The 21,929-nt window shown below is 48.7% G+C and overlaps 5 protein-coding genes across 5 annotated transcripts; 2 read left to right on the top strand and 3 right to left on the bottom strand.

The window, feature by feature from the left end:
• Positions 1–105: 105 nt before the first annotated feature.
• JR316_0003910 (Phospholipid-transporting ATPase DNF1) lies at positions 106–721 on the bottom strand (the record flags this gene model as incomplete). Its single annotated transcript, XM_047889679.1, has 2 exons — positions 106–289; positions 450–721. 2 exons carry the CDS (start codon positions 719–721, stop codon positions 106–108), a joined length of 456 nt encoding a protein of 151 aa, XP_047752053.1.
• Positions 722–2,551: 1,830 nt separating this feature from the next.
• JR316_0003909 (Septin Spn2) lies at positions 2,552–5,436 on the bottom strand (the record flags this gene model as incomplete). The annotated part of the gene is made up of 9 exons (XM_047889678.1): positions 2,552–2,818; positions 2,889–2,984; positions 3,082–3,337; positions 3,390–3,471; positions 3,659–3,787; positions 4,273–4,385; positions 4,430–4,499; positions 5,116–5,295; positions 5,391–5,436. The coding sequence occupies 9 exons, from the start codon at positions 5,434–5,436 to the stop codon at positions 2,552–2,554; spliced, it is 1,239 nt and encodes a 412-aa protein (XP_047752052.1).
• A 1,429-nt stretch (positions 5,437–6,865) lies between these two features.
• JR316_0003908 (uncharacterized protein) lies at positions 6,866–7,693 on the top strand (the record flags this gene model as incomplete). Its single annotated transcript, XM_047889677.1, has 2 exons — positions 6,866–7,065; positions 7,126–7,693. The coding sequence occupies 2 exons, from the start codon at positions 6,866–6,868 to the stop codon at positions 7,691–7,693; spliced, it is 768 nt and encodes a 255-aa protein (XP_047752051.1).
• Positions 7,694–11,194: 3,501 nt separating this feature from the next.
• On the top strand, positions 11,195–15,958 carry JR316_0003907 (Beta-xylosidase; the record flags this gene model as incomplete). Its single annotated transcript, XM_047889676.1, has 11 exons — positions 11,195–11,417; positions 11,483–11,577; positions 11,699–12,773; positions 12,831–13,023; positions 13,084–13,476; positions 14,158–14,250; positions 14,327–14,346; positions 14,425–14,507; positions 14,565–14,661; positions 14,755–15,452; positions 15,521–15,958. The coding sequence occupies 11 exons, from the start codon at positions 11,195–11,197 to the stop codon at positions 15,956–15,958; spliced, it is 3,408 nt and encodes a 1,135-aa protein (XP_047752050.1).
• A 1,429-nt stretch (positions 15,959–17,387) lies between these two features.
• Positions 17,388–21,805, bottom strand: JR316_0003906 (putative ATP-dependent helicase C23E6.02; the record flags this gene model as incomplete). Its single annotated transcript, XM_047889675.1, has 15 exons — positions 17,388–17,657; positions 17,765–17,889; positions 17,946–17,982; positions 18,044–18,119; positions 18,187–18,404; positions 18,486–19,098; positions 19,153–19,293; positions 19,353–19,393; positions 19,453–19,473; positions 19,527–19,674; positions 19,742–20,450; positions 20,506–20,527; positions 20,579–21,165; positions 21,216–21,549; positions 21,611–21,805. 15 exons carry the CDS (start codon positions 21,803–21,805, stop codon positions 17,388–17,390), a joined length of 3,537 nt encoding a protein of 1,178 aa, XP_047752049.1.
• Positions 21,806–21,929: the final 124 nt, after the last annotated feature.

The following is a 21,929-nucleotide window of genomic DNA, read 5'->3' as shown; positions in this document are numbered from 1 at the left end:
AGCAAAGAGACATCGGTTAAGCGCTCTTGCCTGCCTCTAGCCTGCATGTTTGCTCTTGCCCCCCCCACACCCCCCTCCGTGCTGCGCGCCGCATTTTAGACGCAATTACGCGGAAAGCACCATGAATGCACGTGGGGCTTCCCACCCCCCCCTCGTCCAATTATACCGCATCGAGAAGCGGATGTCGTCGGAAATGACGACGGGAGTGGGAGATGAAGGGGCAGCCGGATGGATGGATGGAGGGGGAGGTAATGCGAATGCGAATACGAGCACGATATACACCATGGGCCTTCGTCGCCGTCCAAAGGTCAAAGCACACACACAAAAAAGCGCCCAAAATCTCAGACACCCCAACCGCTTCTCAGCTGAAAAAATCCACCCACAAAACCCACAAAAAACCCAAAGAAAAAAACACACAGCAAAAAAGTAAGAGAAAAAGTACGACTCACACATTCGCAATGCGCCTAAACTGCTCGAGCAAATTCCTCGGCAAAAACGTGATGAGAGTGTACTTGGACGTGATAACCTGATTCGTCGCATAAACATGCTCCTGCTTGACTCTGCCGCGGGCGTCGCGGTAGTCGTCCGGGAGGTCCTCGTTGATGAAGATCGTGCGGCGCGGGCCGGGCTCCTTCTTGCGCGAGAACAGGTCCTCGACTTTGAACGCCGCCCACCGGGAGTAGAGTTGCCCCAAGCGCGACTGGCGGTGCACCGGAGCCATGGGTGGGGTCGGTGTTGTACGGGGGTTGGGGTTTGGTTTGAGTTGGAGGTTGGAGGTTGGAGGTTGGAGGTTGGGTGAAGTGAGGTGAGGTGAGTTGAGGTCGGATGGAATTGGGTTAAGTCAGGTCAAGTCAAGTCGTGGTCGTGTCGATATTTCGAGTTCGAGTTCAAGTTCCGAGTACAAAGGTGCAAAAGCCCTATGTCTCTCCACCTCCCAAAATCCAAAGATAGCGATACACCCAATATCCAACTCCTCGATGCTCGTTGCTCGTTGCTCGATGCTCGATACCGTCGAATCCTATGAATGTACGTTCGTTCCGTTCCGTACACCAATCACAGGCTCAAGGCTCTCCAAATCCAAAATCCAAATACGCAGTCAAAAAGAACAAATCGTGAAAATAAGTCGTAGGCGCTAAACCGTCGTACTCGTGTGAGTGAGTGCGAATGACGTCTGTCGAGGGTGGTGGGCGTGTGCGTGCGTGCGTAGCGTAGCGTATGTCCGTCCGTCCGCCTGTCTCTCTGTTTCTGTCTCTCTGTGTGATGTATGTGTGTGGAGGAAAGATGCAAAAGCCCAGTCCTCTTTCAAACGCAGCGGGTTCAGTCCAGAAGTTAGCCTACAAAGGTCAGAGTCGCAGGTGTGATAATGTATGTAGCGTCGTATGTCGTGTGTCGTGTGTAATAAGCGGAAGCGGGAAAAGGGAAGGGAGACGCAAGCCTCACACAGGCATAACGATGTCGTCGGAGTCAAGAAAAAAGAGCACAGAACCAGTAACAAGAACCAGAACCAGAATAAACCCACACACACAACCTCGGAAATCCGCCGCCGAAAACCCTTCCAAGAAAAAAATACAGGGCCCAGTAGGAAAAGGGTACCTGTAGGGGGTAGGGTAGGGTAAGGGTAAGGGTAGAGGGGGGGGGGGGGGGGTGCGGTTGTATGTATGTAAATGCGTAATGCAAGCTTGACCAAGTGACAAAAAAAACACACAAACACAACAAAACGTGTGTGCCCGTCTCGACTCCCCCGAATTGCAAGGAGACAAAGCGAAAGGACCCAACTTATGTCACTTCCAATACACCCGCTGACACACCACACATGACTTTATAACTCTGACTCATCCCCCATTACACATCACTTTCACTTTCACCTCCCTCGGGACATCATCGCATCCCAAAACCCCGCAAAAACGCACCACTTTACCTACAAATCCTATCCAAAAACGGCAAGATTCGAGCAATCGGCCATTACAGGATCACGGATGTATATAACACGCGACGCGCACGCACGCGTACATAAGTCACTCTTTGGAAGCCGCTCCGCTTACAGTAGTGCTTACAACTCGCGAGCCGCGACATAACACTAACACCGTACTAACACTGAACAGCCACGCCGCCCGCCCACTAAGCGCATATCCAAGAAAAAAGAGACGTGTATATCTGTGTCTGTATGTCTGTATAAGGTATCATGCAAAGTCAAAAAGAAAAAAAGTAGTCAAAAAAGAAAAAACTTAAACGAGGGTACGGAGGACAGACGGAGGTCATCGCGAGTAGTACGGAACACATATGTACTTCCAAGGTTCCAACAAGAAAAGAAAAAAACAAACATACGAGACAAATATAAGGAAAGGAAAGGAAAGGAAAGACGCCAAAAGGAAGGTTATGGAAGGTTTTTGGATCCAACAACCAGGTCCAAGTCCAAGAAAAAAGAAGGGAAGGGGGGGTATACATCATTTTTGAGGAAAGGAGCGGGGGGGATAACATCACCATCACCAAACCTCCGCTTAAAACATCACATCCCAATCCCACACACCACCTACCACGCACGCTTAACCACCTACTGAGCAGCAGCAGGCCCCCTCGCCGCACCCTCCTTCAACGCAAGCAGCTGCTTCGACCTAAACGCCTCATAATGTATCCTCGCAGTCGTCTCAATCAAATCCTGCAAATGCGTCCTCGTCAAAAAATTCCTCAAATGCACAAATTCACAATGTTCCGGGTCTTCAACGTTCACTACTCCCCATCGGTTCTTGCGCCCTCGTACGGATTTCCCGTCGATGATGACGTTGCTTTCCGAGCCGACGACGGCGAAGGGGACGATTTGCTATAAGTGATTGGTAATAAAGTGTGAGATTTGGATGGGAATTTTGGATGGGATGGGAAAAGAGACGTACCCTGATTGACTCGTTCAAGTGGACTTCCTCTTCATCGTCCTCATCCGTGTCAAAGGGATAAAGGCGGATATTATGATAAACCAACTCTTCCCTGATCTATCCACCAAAAAAAATCAAAAAAAGAGCAAAAACAATCAGAACTCTCATCCCCCCCAACAAAAAGTCTAAAACTTAAAAAAAAAAAAACACCCACCTTAGCCTTAAAACTCTCCCTCTCCTCCAACGTCAAACTATCACTCTTCGCAATAACAGGCACAACATTCACAACCTCACTAAGCTTCTTCATCACAATCACATCAATCGGGCGCAGCGAGTGTCCCGTCGGATTGAAAAAGTACAAGCAGCAGTGGATCCGCGTGTCTTGGATGTACGGGTCCCTCTGCGCTGTCAGCTCTTTGCGGAGGTACGCCGAGTGTTGGTCTTTGATGTATTTGATGATGGGGTCCCAGCTGCATTGCTTTGGTGAGAAATATGATAGAGGAAGCGGGAAGGAAAACGTACCATCCCTCGTTGTTGATCTGGTCTCCGTACCCAGGGGTATCAACAATGTTAAGCCTAAGCTTCACACCATTCTCAACAATAACTATCAATCAAAAAAAGAACACGCGTTAGCAAAAAGGAAACAAAAAAGTACGCAAGAAGGAAGTCTAGAGCGCAATGCACAACGCAAAAGAATCAAAGCAACACGTAAAAATCAATCAAAACGCGCCACATTCTTCCTTTACCGCCCCTTTGCATCCGCAGGCCACCAAAAAAAACCGTAAACTCACCATGCGAAACAGCCTGAATCTCCGTCGTCTGCCTAACCGGCTCATCAGCCGCAAGCCGCCCCTTGGAATCAATAAGGTGCGACGCGAAAATGGTGTTGATCAGCGTCGACTTGCCCAACCCTGTTTGGCCTGTGGTGCAGTAAAAGTAAAAGAAAGAGGGGGGTTAGTAGGAGTTTTTTTGGAGGTGGTAAGGTGAGTGGGGGAATGGATGAGAATAAGGGAAAGGAAAGGAAAGAGGTAAGAGGAACTCTTTGCTTTTTTGCCTTTACTTTTGCTTTGGTGTGAAGATAGGGCGAAGTGGACAGGTGTCAAATTGACTCCTGAGCGAAAAGCCTAGCATAGCATATCGTGGCGTAGGTAGTGCGCAACGAACGCAACGCATCACATCACCCATCACAGATGCAGGTGCAGGTGTATCTCGTCAACGTGTCGACGACAACGAAAACGCCAGCAAGAGAGAGAGAAAAAAAACGCAAACAAAAAGCGAATAACGAAAAACACGAAAAAAAATTGCAACACAGAGCAAAAAAAACAAAAACAAAAAAACAACGCTACGCAACGCAACGAAAACCCAAACGAAAAACCAAACAAAAAAAAACGAAAACGCAACGTACCAACGACAATAACATTAAACTGAAACCCGCGCTTGAGCAGTTTATGCTCGATCTGCTGGGTGATGCTGTCGAAGCCGACGTAGGACGTGGCGCGGATTTCTTCTGCCATTGTTCTTTAGCTTGCTTTAGTTTGGCGTTTAGACAAGGGATTGGGAACGGGAATGGGAATGGGATCTTGAGGGTTGCCGATGAGATTCGCAGAGAGGAGTGGATTAGGGGGGGGGGACCTGTGGGGGTGATAGAGTAAGTTGTTAGTTGTTAGTTGCACATTCAGCATTCAGGTAGGCTATGCAGAGGAGGGAGGGCGTGTGTAATATGTGATATACAGCTTTTAGCTGAGGATGAGTGGGAGTGCGAGCGAGAGGCGAGGCGATGTGTTACCGCGCCAACGCCAACGACGAGGCCAACGACAACGACAACGACGCGGACAGACTACTCCAACAACCACGACCACGACGTGGCGCGTCGATTTCGCACTCTTTCTGCGTTACCACCCATCCACTACCATTATTACCATTACCGGTGCAGCTGGCGTGGCTCCCGTGTGGATGTCGTTATTACTGTTACACCAACTCTCCTCTCCCGTAGGAGTTTTCGCCCAGTTGCGTTGCCCATTTCACCTTCGCCCCCCATTTGCCCCTGCCCTTGCCCTTGTCATTGTCATTGTCATTGTCATGGACCTTGCCCCCATTGCACTTCCAACTCCAACTCCAGCAAAAATCCAACTCCAGGTCCAGGTCCAGCCTCAAATGTACACCAACCAAATCCCAAAAAATCACAACACGCAAATACAAAACACACATCCCAAAACACCCATTTCGAAAAAAAGCAAAGCGAACTCACCACTTAAAAACAAAAGTCCAAGCGAGAAGCGGATGCAAAGTCCAATTGAGCGAAGAGGACAGGACAGGACAGGGAAGGACGCAAAAAAAAGCAACGACACGACACGACTTTTCGCTTCCTTTTCGAATTCTCGAAGTCGAACGAGCTGGAGTGAGAGGGGGCGACGCTGGCATGTACCGCCTTATTTGCCAGTATCCTTTGATTTAAATAGACGTCAATAGCCTCATCTGTGAACCTTTGAAGTAGAGCTGTGTGGCTGTGTTCTTAACTCTGACCTGGTTGATCACGATTCGCGAACAAGTTGGACCGACCTAATCCCATCTGACAGTATTAGTATTACGACGGAATTCAGACTAGGCGTCAGGGACCCATTCATTGTTCGCTTGATATGTGGGACTCGGGCGTTCTTCTGCGACTGTGCTTCGTAATTGGACCAGACATGGACTTGGACTTTGATACGGTGGTGCTTATTGTCTTTGCAAAGGTTCTCCGAACACTGGCAATACGTTATGCGCTTCGATGACTCGAAACGCTAGATCTATGACCTTGACCTTGACTTTGGCTTTGGTGCTCCATTGTGGACTTTTGATGATTATCAACCAATGGACTCGGAGTCAATATTCAATCTTTGTGGCTTTTCTCTGTTGGACGCCTTTCTACTAGGAGTCAGGACCTTCAAGTTTCTTTCTCTTTGTGATGATATTAATAGTAATAGACGAGAGTGACGGTATCTTTCAGAATTCAACCATCCATTGTCTTTACGGGTCATATACAGCTACTTCCACCCCTCAGCTTTGCTTCTTCAGCTTCAACGTCCGAACAAAGAAAGGAGCAAGTTTACCCCAATTGGCGCGGTGCTTGGACCGACATGGACCATATAGGCAACTTCTAATTTCCCTGTGCACGGAGCAAGGAGCGGTCTGACGAAATAGGAAAAAAGATTGTCATGCAATGGCCTGATGGGTGGCACAGGAACCGCTTTCAGCGTGTTTGTTGGCCCGTTTGAGTAAGTTGGTTTCCATTGATGGTATGACTCGGCTCGGGGGCAATGTCGTTCAACTGGGTTGAAATCCCACGTTCATATGTGTACCATAAGTGTTAGGTTAGACGCGCGGGGTTATGTTTGTGCGAGACGGCGGTATACTGTGGACATGGACGTATTACTTGTACCAATCAACTGGCCCATGCATTTGAATGAATGTATTTTTGCGGATGGATGAAAAAACACAGGCGCCATACGGTTACGTTAACACTCCCGCCTGTAGAACAGAAAAATGGGGGATTGGATGCCGGCATACATGCCATCGCACACGGATTGGCAACCAAGCAGCTGTAAGCAGACATAATCAAACCACAACACATTCCCTTCCGAGTAAGGACAGTTGCCTGAGAAGGCAATCAGGTATTGATGGGATCCCAGCGCAATCAGCGGGATTGGTTCTGAGCGGAGGGAGAGCTGGTCCATTGTTCTCCTATCGTATATAACCACTCTGCGCCGCTGAGCGATGGGCCATCCGCCTCTGCAGAGACCAGCGCCCCGCCCAAGTTGACCATCCATCAAATTGCAGACAAGATGATTGCACGTCTCCACAACAACAAAGTGGCCTGCAAGACCGTCTCGGGCCCTGTATGCCCTTTGTCCGTCCCATCACCATCCGCCTATAAATCAACCCGGCGTCCAACAACTTTCCGCCGCCCACACACATCCCGCCGCCGCCGTGCTTCTCTGCTCAAGCTCGCCAGTATAACCATGAACAGACCTGCTCAGCCCCAGTCTCTCCTGACTCAGCCTCCAGTGCAGCCCCGCTCGGGCCGCGTATCTATCCGCGCACACCTCCCGCGCCCCGCTCCGCTCGCCATCGACGAGGAGGAGCTGCGCAAGGCCTGCCCGGGTCTCGGCGACACGCCCCTCACCTACGCCCGCGAAGGCCTCAAACATCTCTCTACTCAGTACGTCTCTGATCCCCCCATCCAGCCATCGTTCAACAAACTTACCCATGCCTTCTCTAGCATGTACGCAGGAGTGCAGGGTGCGATCCCACAGCACCATCGCTCGCAGCTGCCCGATGAACTCCAAGTTCTCCTCTCCGATCCCATCTCGCACGGGAGCATCTGCCCCACCCACATCCTCGCCATCACCTCCTCCCTCCCCTCCTCCTCCTCCCGCAAATACACCCTCTTCCCCGCCCACCAGCTCGTGCTCGGCGCTTTCTGCGCATCCCTCCCGCACTTCCCCTCCTCCGCCGCCGCCTACCCGCTCCCGCCCTCCTCTTCTCCCAGCGTCACACTCCCCGTCGTGCGCCTCGCGCTCCCGGCACCCGCGCAGTTCGGGTTGTTGCTTTGGTATTTGTACGTCCAGGACGCGGAGAGGCTGAGGCGCTCGCTGTTGCCTGCGGGCTGGGATGCAGATGTGGGTGGGATGATGCAGAGGGCGACGGTGGTCCATGGGCTCTGGGCGAATGCGTGTGCGCTGGGTGTGGTGGATGCCCAGGTGTTTGAGGTCGTGCAGCAGGTGTGGAGGGTCGTTCTTGAGGCGATTGCGAAGGCTACGGGCGCGCCGATGCCTGAAGAGTCGTGAACGCTGTTTGATTTGATTTGATTGGAGTTTCTTGCATTGGACTTTGCGATTCGCTTTTTTTTCGCTGTTTCTCTCTCTTCACTTTGCATCTTCCCCTTCATCATCCACAACATGACTATATTACTATAAATTATGCATTATGTACGACTAGAACCACCCACCATCTGAAAAATCAGCCATTGTATGATTAAAAAATTGCAATAACACACAAATCCTACATTACTGCACATTTGCGAGTGAAATGTGATTTGGGATCTGGGACTGGGAGGGAACCCTTCCCTTCCCCTCCCTTCCGACCTTTCGCCATCTGCATCTGCATTTGCGCCTTGCTACGCCCCATTCAATCCCACCTTGACCGGTCTGAATCGCCTTGAACTTCCCGCATCGCTCGTTGATTCACCCCATACCCCGTTCCACCCAACTTGAATCTATCCATTTCACACAATCTATCATTCTATCCACTCTATCCACTCTATCCATACAATCCATTCTATACAATCTATTATTCACTATTCTTATTCACCCATTGATGATTGATCCCTTTCACCTGCCACACCATTATCAATACCATTATCATTGATCTATTCTTTGACTTTGATCCCTTTGATCCCTTTCACCAGTCACTCCTTCCGTCATACCGTGTGAGTGTGCGTGTATATATAGCGCGTCGGGGGAATTAGAATCCAGAAAGAAGCGTGCCGTAAGCCTTAGCTACATATTCGTTATGGAAAAGCGAGCGAGCCTCGAGGCTCTGGAGTCAGGCTGAGCGGTGAAGACTGATGACTGATGACTGATGACTGAAGGGTAAGAATTCCATTGTCTATTGTTCGTTTACCTCTGCTTCCTAGGTAGACTTTTATTTTTTTGGTTTTGGTTTTTTTTTTGTGGTTGTGCGCTTTCATGCTTCAGGCTTCATGCTTCAGGATTCAAGGTTTAACTTGAACCTCAACCTTGCCGCTGACAAGCCTGTACATATTGACTAGTAGTAGTACTACATATGGCACTGGAATTGGCTTGAAACGACAATTGAACTGAATTGAGAAATTGAAAAATTGAAGCTCAGTATTGTTCTCTCTCTCTCTCTCTCTCTCTCGCTTTCTTTTGTAGTATTTGATTTGAAGCGCTGGCGCTCAGGGAATCAGTGGTATGAAATACAATAAAATGAATGAAATGGAGGAGTCACAGATTCACAATCATTGTATTTGTGCTAGAGGTAATTATGAAGTGATAGTGATAGTGATAATGATAATGGCTTCAAATTCCCCGGATAACACCTTTGAAACCATGTACTTACCAAGGTAGCATGGCGGTTTCGAACGTTACTTACTTCAAGTTATTTAAATATGACAGAACAATGGACCAATGATTTGGTAGGGTTTATTCAAGCTTTAAGTTTAATTCTAATAGTAGTAAGTGTTAGTGTGCCCGGGCCCGTGCTCATATTATAATGACAGAGACGGCGCTGACTGGCAATGACTGGCAATGACAATGACAAAGTCGCTCAGCTCTGACCAGCTACTAGTACTATTACTACTAGTCTACTGCTGCTGCTATTGCATGCTGTAATCCGTGACCGACGCACTTGACAGAGCCAAGTATCCTCGTTTTGCCATTGTACAGGGCTTTCCTGTCACCTTTCATTTACTTTAATGACTTTAAATTCAAATTTCAATGTAATCGTCTCCTTGCCAGTGTCGATTTGTATGACTGCATGAATGAGTAGTGAGTACGTTACCAGCCCTGGATCCTGTGTTCTAACTTATGACGGCAGACATGTACAGAAATGAATGAATGAATGAATAGAATGTGAGCTTGAGCATCCCTATTTTTCGGATCTCAGAGCACATACAAAGGGTGACTGACTCTTGGGCGCAATGGCGTACTACGGCACTTGCATTGGCATTGGCATTGGCGTTTGCTCCTATCATAATTATAATCCGCCGCTAAGGATATCGGTCTCGTAGTACATGTGCATATATTCGCAGTATTCGCAGGCAACCCGTCCGGCGTCGATATACATCATAGATGTACAGTATGATCGGTTTGTTCCGGTCAGAGTCCAGAGTCCAGAGTCCAGCCGTCGGGATATGGGATATGGGATATGGGAGACCACGGGGATGACATTCAGATGGTGTATAGGTGTGTATGTATGTATATGCATACATCCCCACACCTCATCGTCATCGATCATCGATCATCCGGTCCCTCCGCCTCTCGAGTCTCGAGGCTCCCGGCCATCCATTCAGAATTCGGAATGTCTGGTTGCGGGCGGACTTAGCACCCAGCGCAGAGTCAGTCGACTAGCTAGTAGCAAGACTAGTGACAGTATAGTGCAAATATATGCGTTATGCGTTATGTGCTATGATGATGATGGTGGTGGTGGTGCCAGACTCGGACAGTGGACAGTGTCAAGATCCTGTTGCCATGCATGCTCTCTAGCCATGGGGAGAAATCAGAAACGATACAAGTCAAGTCAAGTCGAGTCCGAATCAGGAATCAGACATAATCGACAATGGACGCGTCTAGACCGCGCGCTAAAAGTGGTACCGTGAGTGACCGCTCTCTCGAGTCTCGAGAGTTTTGATGGATTCACGTCGCACGAATCACGAATCATGGTTTATGCCGCCTTGATTATAATATACCCAGGGAATTTGGAAACCAATGGATGAGCCGCAACACAAGGTTTGCTCCTGTCTGTTGGTTGGGTGGATGGATGGGTTGGGTCCGATTGGGTGTCGCCCTTGAAGCTTGATCAGTGGTTTCTGGGAGCTCGGAGCTATGAGAGGCATATGACTTGTGCGTGTGGGTATGGGTGTGGGTTTTGAATTATGTTTTGTTGGTCCAAGCCAATCGGAAGATGGACGAGCGCGAGCGCGGCTTGGGTGGGGAGTCCTAGTAGTATCTGAGGCTTTGTGCTACTGTGCGCAGATGACAAGTGAGGCGCTGGGAGATTGATATGGGTCATATTGTTGTTCGTGGATTGTCAAGGGTTTTCGGATTTGTCGCCTGCTTTTAGAGGACAGTCTAGACTGCGAGTCCATGTCAGACCCGGGGGAGGAGAAGAAACGAAGCTAAACGATCATCTGTATCATTTTATGTATCTATTGTAGCGTGGGATATCCTGTCCCAATCGTCACGGGTCCAGCGACGAGCCAATGGCAGCCTTTGATCTTCGTTGTTCGTTGCGAGCTGGAGAGTGCATTAGTTCCCGCCACGTGCCTGGGACGTTGTTGCCATGATTTAACTCTGATTCAGATCAAACCTGGCCGTCGTCGTCGTTTCGTCGTCGTAGCCTGCTGTTTTCGAATTCGGTCCATAAAACTTGTAGTTACGGCTTCCTTTCTTATGAGAATTCTCTCGATATATTAAATAAACATTCGCCTTTTCATTTGGTGCGCCTACCACACACCCCTTACTGCAATACCTATTACTGGCGAGCAAAGGAGATCTTTGACGGACTTGGTTTTTTTGTGTTGTTGCCTTGTATATGCTCCTTTAGCGATGCTCGGAAACGGTACTGCTGTCCCATTAGGTTCAGGTTCAGGTTCAGGTTCAGGTTCGCCGTTGGCGCCAGATGAAGGGTTCATCGAGGAGGATGCCGTAGCTGTGCAACACCACCTCCTCGCCCACTCACACTCCGACTCCAACCACCCCGAGCCCGCTGCGACCACGATGGAAAACTCGAACCCAGGCTCCGCGTCACGCTCGGTGCACGACACCGAAGGTGTGTTTTGTTCGCTTTTCTACATTTTGTACGCCTTGCATGGACCACTCACCCTTTGCGCTTAGAGTTGGCGTATAAGCTTCTGGCATCGCTGCCTCGCTCGCGGTTGGCTACCATCCAAAGACGCATCGCGCCGCTGCTCCAATTTGACGTTGTCGGAGTGCGTATGACGCGGTTCGCCCGCTCTTTGCCTTTTTGTCACAGATTTGCTGACCTGTCCCCCCTCTCTCTCACCATTTTTTGTTTGAATTTCCTTTGTGTGTATTCATGTGCATGTGTAGTGTCTACCGACGGAAGTCTCGCTCCAGATCTTTGGGTATCTGCCGTATACGACGCTGCTGGCATGTGCGCTTGTGAGCCGGCGGTGGCAGGCGCTCGCGAATGACCAGTCGTTGTGGAAGGCGCTCTGCCAGGCCCGCGGGTGGACATGGCGCCATGTCCCGCGGTCGCACGCGTACAATCGCAACTTTGCCGACTGGGACAATTCGGATGATGAGGGCATGGGCGACTCAGATGAAGAGGAGGAGGAGGAAGAAGAAGAAGAAGAAGAGGATGGGGAGGGTTCAGATGAAGACGGCGATGACTTTACCTTCCACGCGCCCATGATCGACAGCGTAGAGGCCGCCAAAGCAGAGCTGACGCTCATGCAGGCCGAGCTCGACTCGGGATTCGCATCCATCGCGGCGTCCATCGCGAACCTGAGCGTCAATTTGAACACGGTGTCCTCTATCGAGACGTCCGTTGCCTCCTACCCGAGCATGCCCTCCTCAAGCAAAGCCTCCTCATCCCGCGCGACCCTCCTCCCGCTTCCCAACCACCCACCAATACCACACCACACCCGTCTCACCGCAGCCGTCGCCGCGCGGCACCAAAACCGCTACTCCGCGCCGTCCGTATTGCAAGACTTCTCCACCGCAAAGCCAAACTACAAGCTGCTGCACCAGACGCACATCAAGCTGCGGAACCGCGTGCTCGCGTCGTCGTACCGGCTGTCGCCGCTGCAGACGCGGGCAGGCGCGCCGGCGACGAACACGCACACGAGCCATGTGTACTGTTTGCAGCTGTACACGTACCCGGAGACGGGGCGGCAGGTGCTGTTCACGGGCTCGCGCGATCGGACGGTGCGCGAGTGGAATTTGAGCACGGGTATGGTTGAGCGTGTGATTGCGGACGTGCATAATAGCTCGGTGTTGAGTATATGTGTGCATAATGGGTACCTGGCGAGCGCGGGCAGTGATCGCAAGGTCGCGCTGTGGCATTTGGAGACGAATAAGTTGGTCAAGGTTCTTACGGACCATGAGGAGAGTGTGCTTTGTGTTAGGTTTGACGACCGCAGACTGGTGTCGTGTTCGAAAGGTACCCGTGGAATGATCTTGTTTCTTTTCGCTTTACTGACCGTTTTATTTTGTTCAGATCGCACTGTCAGAATTTATTCATTCCCAGAATTAGAACAGCAATTTGTTTTGAATGCTCATCGAGCGGCTGTCAACGCTGTTTCGATATCAGACACTTATATTGTATCAGCCTCGGGCGACCGTTCAGTGAGATTATGGGACGCTGAAACAGGCAAACTGCTACGAACGTTGAATGATCATCACACTCGAGGGTAAGGCTTCTTCTTGCTCTACCCGATTCAAACAAATCTAATCCTATGTACAAAATATAGAATCGCCTCGATCGATTTCTGCCCACCTTTCGTCGTCTCGGGTTCTTCAGACAAACACGTCCGCCTCTTTGACATGCACACACAGCAAGGCTGGTCGACAGACCCCAAATTCGGACCCGACGACGCTACCACCAGCGCCTCAGCACTCCATTTCGCCTCGGACGGGAGCGCGCACAGCGGCAGTATAAGCAATGGGGGGCTGATATGCCAAATCTGCGGTAGCAGCAGCATAGAATCAGCGTTTTCTGTGCATAGGGGCCCGCCGGATCGTTATGGACATACTGGTGGCGGATGCCATCACAGTGATCTTGTGCGGACGGTGGCTCTAGGAGAGGACTTTGTGCTGAGTGGTAGTTATGACCTGAGTGTCAAGGCATGTACATTTTGTGCTGTGTCTGTGGTACTTCTTCATTGATATTTTGCTATAGGTTTGGGATAGAAAGACGGGGTATCTTGTCGCTAACCTTACAGGAGGTCATACCGGGCGGATTTTCTGTATTGGATTTGACGCCAAAAAGGCAAGCACTCCCTTGGATGCTGATTCGTTTTGCCAAACTAACCTTGAACAATTGAATTTCTTCGCTTAGATTGTGTCATGCGGAGAAGACCAGGTATGATTTTTTTCCCGGCCTTTAGGGGTTTCTTGACGCTGATTATTTCATCAGAGGATATGCATCTGGGACTTTTCTCATGGCATCGATACCAGTTTCATTCCTTGATTGTTTTCTGTGGTTTTTTTTTTTTTTGGTCTTTCTCTTTCGAACACTTCGTGCTGCCTGTGTACTTTTCGAACCATACAACACTCAATGTCATTCTACTTCTTCGGGGTCTTGAATTTTTCGTACCGCTTTACTCGCATTCTTGGCTATACTTTCGCATGAAGCCATGGCTGGGTATCGCCCACCCACCTGACCGACAATTGACCGATGCTTTTCTATCACCCTGCGGATCTGCGGGTACCCGGGCCACCTGTCCGCGCTGACTATTATATCAACCTGAACTCACCCCATCACTTGGGGTGTTGTGCGCTTTTCGAGGCTCTCTCACACACACCTTTTACTGACGAAGAGATAGAATGGGATTTTTGCACGTTGCAGGAACGAAAATTGTTGATGCGGAAGGAAAGGAGGTCAGACTTCATGGTGCTGGTCTCGGAGGCTGGATGACGTGAGTGCGATTCTGAGTTTACTCTTCGTAGCGAAAGTGTCGATGGTGAAACAAAAATCCTGGCCCATCGTAATAGGATGGAGAACTTTATCTCGGGTTTGTTCTTATAATCTCGTAATTGAATGAATTCATTTTTACCTTGAACGAAACGTATTTGGCGACAATTTACGAAAGGATATCCTGGGTGCGAATATCAAGTGCGTGAGGCGCTCGCGGAGACGATTGGACAAGAAAAGGCAGAGTTCTTCTTTGACAGGGTACGTGTATAAGTTGCTCTAGCTATTACCTCCCCCCTGACCCATGCTGGTGGATAGTTTCTAGAGCACTTCTTTGCTGAGCCAGATGCGCAATTCTTCAAATCTCTCGGGCTGAACTGCATCCGGATCGCGGTTGGCTATCGCCATTTTGAAGGTACGCGCCATTACCCTCTTCTCCCGAGGGCTACTATCCAAAGAAATTAAATTGGATAAATGCATTCTGAAACGTGTAAATAAAAAACTATAGATGACATGAACCCTCGTGTGCTGAAAGCTAACGCTTTCAAGCATCTCGACAGGGCAATATCCATCTGCGCCAAGCACAACATCTATACTGTCATCGACATGCACACCGCGCCTGGGGGCCAGAGCGGCGGGTGGCACGCGGACGGTGGGTCGCACATCGGCTACTTTTGGCGGCACAAGGACTTCCAGGACCGGCTCGTCTGGATATGGGAGCAGATCGCGGCGCGGTACAAGGACAACGAGTGGATCGCGGGCTACAACGTGCTCAACGAGCCTGCCGACCCACACCCGCAGCATGCGTCGCTGATCGCGTTCTACGACCGCGCGCATGCCGCTATTCGCGCGGTGGACGCGAACCATATTCTCTTCCTGGACGGGAACACGTATGCTACTGACTTTACAAAGTTTCCTGAGGATGCTGGGCAGCGATGGAGTAATACTGCGTATGCTTTGCATGACTATGCGGTGTTTGGGTTTCCTAGTTCTCCTGAGCCATATGAGGGCACGCCGGCTCAGATTGAGAGGATGGAAAAGACGTATCAGAGGAAGCGCGAGTGGATGGACAAGCGTGGGTTGTGTGCTTGGAACGGCGAGTGGGGCCCTGTGTATGGAAGAATCGAATACGATGGCGACGAAACGGACGCGATCAATAAGCGAAGATACGCTGTGCTCAAAGACCAGCTGACAATCTACAAGAAGGTTCGTTCCGATCCTGGGCATGAGGTCTGTTGGCGCAAGCTTGACTATATTTTATTTTTTTCCATCAGGACGGACTGAGCTGGTCAATTTGGCTCTACAAAGATATTGGGTTTCAGGGTATGGTGTACGTCTCAAGGGCCACGCCTTACATGCAGCGCTTCGAAGAATTTCTTCGGAGAAAACAGCGGCTTGCAGTGGATGCTTGGGGCAAAGACGACAAGCATGTCAAACACATCTATCAACCTCTCATCGATCTCATCAAGAACTCAGTAGCTGATCCATCTCACCTCAAACTGTACCCACCTATTTGGAGCGTCGAGGAGCGAGTGACGCGTATATCGAGGACCATTCTTGTAGCTGAATTCATGGTCAAGGAGTGGGCAGACACATTCCGAGGGCTCGATGAGGCGCAATTGGAAGATCTCGCCAAGAGCTTTGCTTTCGAAAATTGCATCGAACGCGATGAGCTAAACCAGGCTCTGAGGGAATTTTCCTCGATCTCATAGTTTTGGGAGCGCAATCATGGATGGTTATCGAGAGTGAAAGGTTCAATCTGTAGTTTTCATGCTACTACGTGTACTAAACGCCGGGTTTACCAAAAATGACAGAAAGGAAGAGTTATGCTAACGTGAAGAAGATAATGTTCGTGAATCATTCAGAAGTCCGAAACGCAAGTCCGTGTCAAAGTCCGTGAGGCTGCAGGCAATACTTGTTCTCAATCGAAGGTCGAAGAAAAGCAACGGAATGAAGGCCCGAGTTACATCCTCAGTTAGAGATCGTGAAAACGGGGCTGTAATTTCCGGAGTCTCCGAAGACTGTTGGATTTAAGCGTGAATGTCAGTACTACTTTGATTCTAAGATTTTTATAAGCATAAGCTTACGGGTGATAAAGTAAGGCCCCTGTGGTACTGATGGAACGGTGACCGTCACATTTCCATCCCTTAGACTGAACCCAGATGCGATAGTACCGTCTTCAAAAATGATTTCAGATATCGTGCACATACACTCTCGAATTTTAAAAAATATTTCAGACTTACAACCGTTCAGGTAAACGGAAGCACCGTTGGAGATAGACTTCGGCGCGTTCGTGGTATCCCTGCAAATTACACCAATGGCGTCAAAAATCTGACAAGGCAAAATTAAAGGTTACGAAAAGAAAGATACCATGAAACAATAGCTGTACGTCCAATGGTCCAAGTCGTTCTGGAGTCTGGCTTGAGAATAACGGGTACGAAAACGTCGAGTTTGGCCCTGTCAACTAGGTCCACGGGAGAAGCCTGAACGACAAAGGCGAAGAAGAAAAGGGTGGTAAAGAAAGTGATAAAAGAGAACATTGTAGTGTCGGGGCCCAAGAAACAGGTAAAAGAGGGACGGCCTGTGGAAGGAAGGAAGAAGAGGAGTTGTTGGAATGTAGGTCAACACTTAGGGCCAAGCTAGCTTATATACAAACCGAATAGAAGGCCTGCCAATAATTTGTATGTGTCTGTGCTTAATATAGCACCTTCCGTCATCCGCAACACGAGTGATCATTACAGACGCGCTAGAAGTTAGTAGTCGTTGTCAAATATGTGCATATTTCCGTTCTGTCTGCAACCGCCGGAGCATGCCAGAGGCCACTCCACAAATCAAGACCAACTATCAAATGATAGATAAATAACCCGAATTCCAGCTCCAACTATTTCCCCGTATATTGGTTGGGTAAAATGATTTGGGCGCCTGAATATGAAGTGGATTCAAATGACGATAACTAAAGTCTAAACATCAACATTATATAAAGCCATCTAGGCGAGCGAGATAACAAGAGAAAAAGATGTTCCTATTCAACAATGATTCTATAAATAAAAGTTAAGTTACAAGTTTACATACAAGCAGTCAAAAAATACAAGTCATCCGGGATGAAACGCACAAATGGAACCCCGCAAAAAGGAAAAGACATCAGGGTAAGGCGAATCGTATCGTCTTCTTTTTCTTCTTAGGCGAGCCGTCGTCTGACATGTTGGCAGGCCCAGGGGTTGAAGGGGTTGTTTCTTCCTCAATTGGGTCCTCAACACGTACACGCTTGAGAGAGGGCGATACCTTGGGCCGCGCAGGTAATCGTATCGTAAGTACAGGAAAACGCGGTTCATCAAACTCCGGAGGCAGGTGAATCAATGGGAAGGCGTTTATCGGTGTTAAAACAGGCGGTCGAGAAATGAACTTTGGGTTCTGTAAAGGTGAAAAATTGGTATTAGTTGAAAAGCGCCACAGATGCAAGTAAACACAAAGAGGCGGAAACGGAGTCGACGGAGCCGATAGGCACGAAAGAAACGTACAGCTATGTAATGTCTCATGCCGGCTTCCTCGATCACTTTTGGAAGCTTTTCATGGCTGTCCTTAAGAATGGTGCGCCTAGCCACCATGTTTTCTTCGGCCGTTCCTCGGATTGCAAGGGTTTTCACTGGATTGATGATCAGATTAAGATAGAAAGCGAAGATGCGCCACAACGGTAAATACCTGATATAGGACGTGTTTGGCCTATTCGATGCGCACGCTACAGAAAGGAGACGGCGGTCAAACAATGCTCCGAAGAATAAATATAAAAGCAAGACTACCTTAATGGCTTGACTCTCTACATCTGCTTGCCATACAGGTTCGCAAAAGATGACTCTTGACGCGGATATCAGGTTCCTAAAGAAATTGTGATACTGGTAAGCAAACTGTAGAAAAAGTCTACCGTGATTGTGGATCCACATACAAGCCACGAGCGCCATGCTTTAGTTCCATCAAGAAGACTCGGTACGTTTCCGATGTCTCAAAAGTCAACACCAGCTGTTCACGAAATTGTGGGTTTACTTGGGTAGTAAATCGCAAAAATTTGACGCCAATGAGCTCCAGAGATTCAGCGACATGAGCCAACGAAAGCGGAGATTCCGAAAAAATTAGGAACTTTTCAGTCGGTGAATATCGCTGAACCTATAAAAGAAAGGGATGCAAGATCATTCGTAAGCCACGATACGCCATCTATTTGTAAAAGGTCGCCACAATTGAACTTACCTCATTTATTATGAAGTTCAGCTTCGATGAGGCTGAGGAGCCAATGTGCAGTTTGACAAGAGGTGAAGAAGCCACAAGCGAAGAGACGATGTGAGGCCCATTTTCACGGGAAGGTACCGTTGGCAACGATCCGTGTGCATCCCCGTCATTTTCTTCCTCCATCCTTATCCTCTCCAGGGTCGCATCCAGCTCCATCTGCATCTCCTTCAGTGTATCCGCCGCAGACGCCTTCTTCCCAAAGTCGCTCGCCAGCTGGCTTCCCGAGCCCGGTGCCTCGTCGCTAAACCTTTTCCGCTTATGACCTTTATTCTTCCGTCTCTGTGATTCTTCGTACTGTTGTCGAATAAACATATCACGGCGAGCAGTAACACCGCCCAATTCAACGATCGCGTCTTCTGAGCGTGACTTTAGGGGCATGTTGACGACCATGTCATGGAGCTTGAGCAGTCTGTCGGCGTGCATGAAACCATTTTGGTTAGGTGGGCATCCCGGTTCCTGACCTGGAGTGCGAGTCCAAGCATTAAAAATACGTTGGGGGAGATTGTAAACACGGTATGGAACATCTTCATGAGTCTGCATTGACACCCAGAGTGAATCAGACAATGCATTACGTCTGTTTATATCGTCAGGTAAGATTGGTCAAATGGGAAGAGAAAATCGCACATACAGGTGATCGAATGCGAGTTTGAGAGCCGAAATATCACTAGGAGGCATATTCCTGTCTTCTGCCCTCTTCGTAATTATTTCGGCATCACGCACTAGATCCCTAGCATTATAGAGGTTTTCGTCGATGTGCCAGAAGCAAATTCTAACGCAATGGATTAGATATGCCTATTTGTAGGGGAATATGAGCTGTGCGATACTAACTGTGACATGTTCCTGACGGTATCCTGGAGATGCTCAGCGTTCTTGAAGCAAAAGATGTAGAATTAGTGAGAGAAAGTAAAATATTCAACGTGATTCTTACACGAGGGTGAAACATATAATCCTGAATGACACAAGTGAGCATTCTGATAGATTCTGTTGAAAAAGGAGACTTACTTGATCAGTTCGCTGTGAATCAACAGCATTTATAGTGATAATGGCTTGCAAGGCATTGAACGACCTGATAACAAATGGGTCCAAATCAAGCAAAACAGATTCTTGCGATACAGGTGGCAGAACCACGTCCTTTTCGACATCTTCGATCCTACATCATTGCCGTCTTAGCCCTGCTGCTACCACCACAGTTGAATATATTACGAAGCACGACTTACCTATGTCGAATCATGACCATCTCCATAACCTGATTCAAAACCTGTATCGCGCCAGGTCTTGGGCCGTGCGGATCGAGCAGTGGCTCAATAACATGCGTCGGAATGAGCTTCTTGTCTGCGTTGAATTGTGGCACAGCGATAAAATATGTTATCATGTTGCTCAGCTTGTTGAGATCCTCCCTGTCGTATCGATTCCAGACCCGCGAGCCAGTAACTTGCACTGACGAAGGTGGCGACGCAGCGCTCTCGCTGAGAGACATACTAGAATGATTGGTGTCTGCTTCTGATGGAGATTCAAGCATGCCTTCGTCTGAATCAGTGCGATGTGGTGTAGATGACCTGGTCGAGCTTGGCGTCGGATCTTCATCTTTCTCCATGACATCAGAAATGCTGATCTTTACATCCATCTCTTCAACTGATTTGCTTCCCAGAGAAAGTCCCAGTAGGTTAGTTGTGGGTGTGCCCGTCACAATCCATCTCCTTTCAACACTCAAAAGTTGTACAAACGGTACAAGGTGTGTGGAAAGCGATGAGGAGACGTGACCTTCGTCGATTACCAGTCTCTTCCACCGGATTTGAAGGAATGGCGATACATTGGGTATTTGACAGCTGCATCTGGGAACACGGGAGCCTGGAATTTCAGGGCATGTGCAGACAGTGTCGGTGTGAAGTTTGGAGACGTCAGCGTTGTTAGCTTCTGTGGTGAACCCTGTAAAATCAGTATGTTAGAATCGCATTTAAAAATATAAGGTAGTGTGATTTACGGGTATAGCTCATTAGAATAATCTAAGAGCAGTGTCAGTATTCTGATCATGAAATTGAGATGGTATACCTCACGTCATAATCTGTTGCAAGGCTCTGTACGATTGGTACAGGCGTCTTCGCCCTCAAGATCAACACTCGTAAAGGGACATCGCAATGCTTGATGATTTCTCGATCCCATTGGCTCAATAGGTTCGCAGGAACAATGATTAGGGTCGCCGACGTCAAGTACATGATCCGAGGCCGCAGGTCTTTATTCCGTCGTTGTGTTCGTTCGCGATTGCTAGGCTCTACCATGTGTTGAAAATAAAATGGGACGTTTGCCTTCAGCATTTCTCCCACCGGCAAGATCTCTACTTCTTCTTCCTTTTCAGCTAGCCGACTCGACCTTTTGCTGGTGATATCAGTGGGTATGGTACAATTTGGGCTTGTGCGGGCTTTATGTAACATCAATTCTACGAGAGTGGGAATGGTTGTTGGTTCCGCTGGTGATTTCTGTGAGGATATTTGTTTCCGCGTCGAGGCGAAAACATCAGATGGAAAGTGTCGCAAAGCAAGAGGAGTCATTATGGGTCGATTGTCAATTATGGTTGGTTCTGGAGAGGAAATCTGGTTTCGTGTTGCGACAATGAGGCTAAGAATCATGACAGTTTTCCCAGTACCTTCAAACTAGAATGAAGAAAATAATATGAGAAGAAAACATAACACATACCTAGTTCTTCACATAAGATACCTCCTCTAAATGAATCAGTTTCCTGACGTTCAACGATAACTTCCATCGTCCCTGGTTGGAAAAAGAAAGTTTTGTTGTCGACTGTTTTGAGAGGTATATAAAGTGGGTCCGGTATAGTGTCGGTATTTATTTCATGGTGCAGCATAGCAGCGACCGACCGACGCTGATAGCGATATAGGCTGCTCCGCATTCCTAATCCTTCAAGATCGTCTGAAAAATCCAGCAGACGACTGGCAATTTCGCCGTAGCCTTTTACGGGAATTGGGCGAGGAGATGCTAAATCGGTGTAGATATCGGCCAGTGTACGAGTATCCTGTGATAAATGCATCTCAGTAGGCAGAATTGTAATTCAGAATTTGAGACGTAAGTCGCACCGACGAATGAGGGATCAAAGGGTCATCCACCATCACCCGTTCCATGCCATACCACTTCTCAACATCCTTGGATATCCTGGGTAATAGATTGCGCATCAACCGTCTTGCTGGGATGAGTACGTTGTCTTTCCGGATTTTTAAAACACCTTTTACTCCACTCAAATCATAGGGAATGAGGTAGATGCGCAGGACCATGCAATCATTTGGACTTAGAACATTGTAGGTCACCGAAATAAACTGCTGCCTGATCAAAAAATGCAAGTCTCGACAAAATGTGAGGTCCTCTGGATTAGAAAGATACGGCAGCAATGACTCCGGT

This window comes from Psilocybe cubensis, chromosome 3, assembly GCF_017499595.1.
Source record: "Psilocybe cubensis strain MGC-MH-2018 chromosome 3, whole genome shotgun sequence".
In the NCBI taxonomy this organism is placed as follows: domain Eukaryota; kingdom Fungi; phylum Basidiomycota; class Agaricomycetes; order Agaricales; family Agrocybaceae; genus Psilocybe; species Psilocybe cubensis.
Note: the sequence above shows the minus strand (reverse complement) of the source record. Positions and strands in the feature narration are given on the sequence as shown.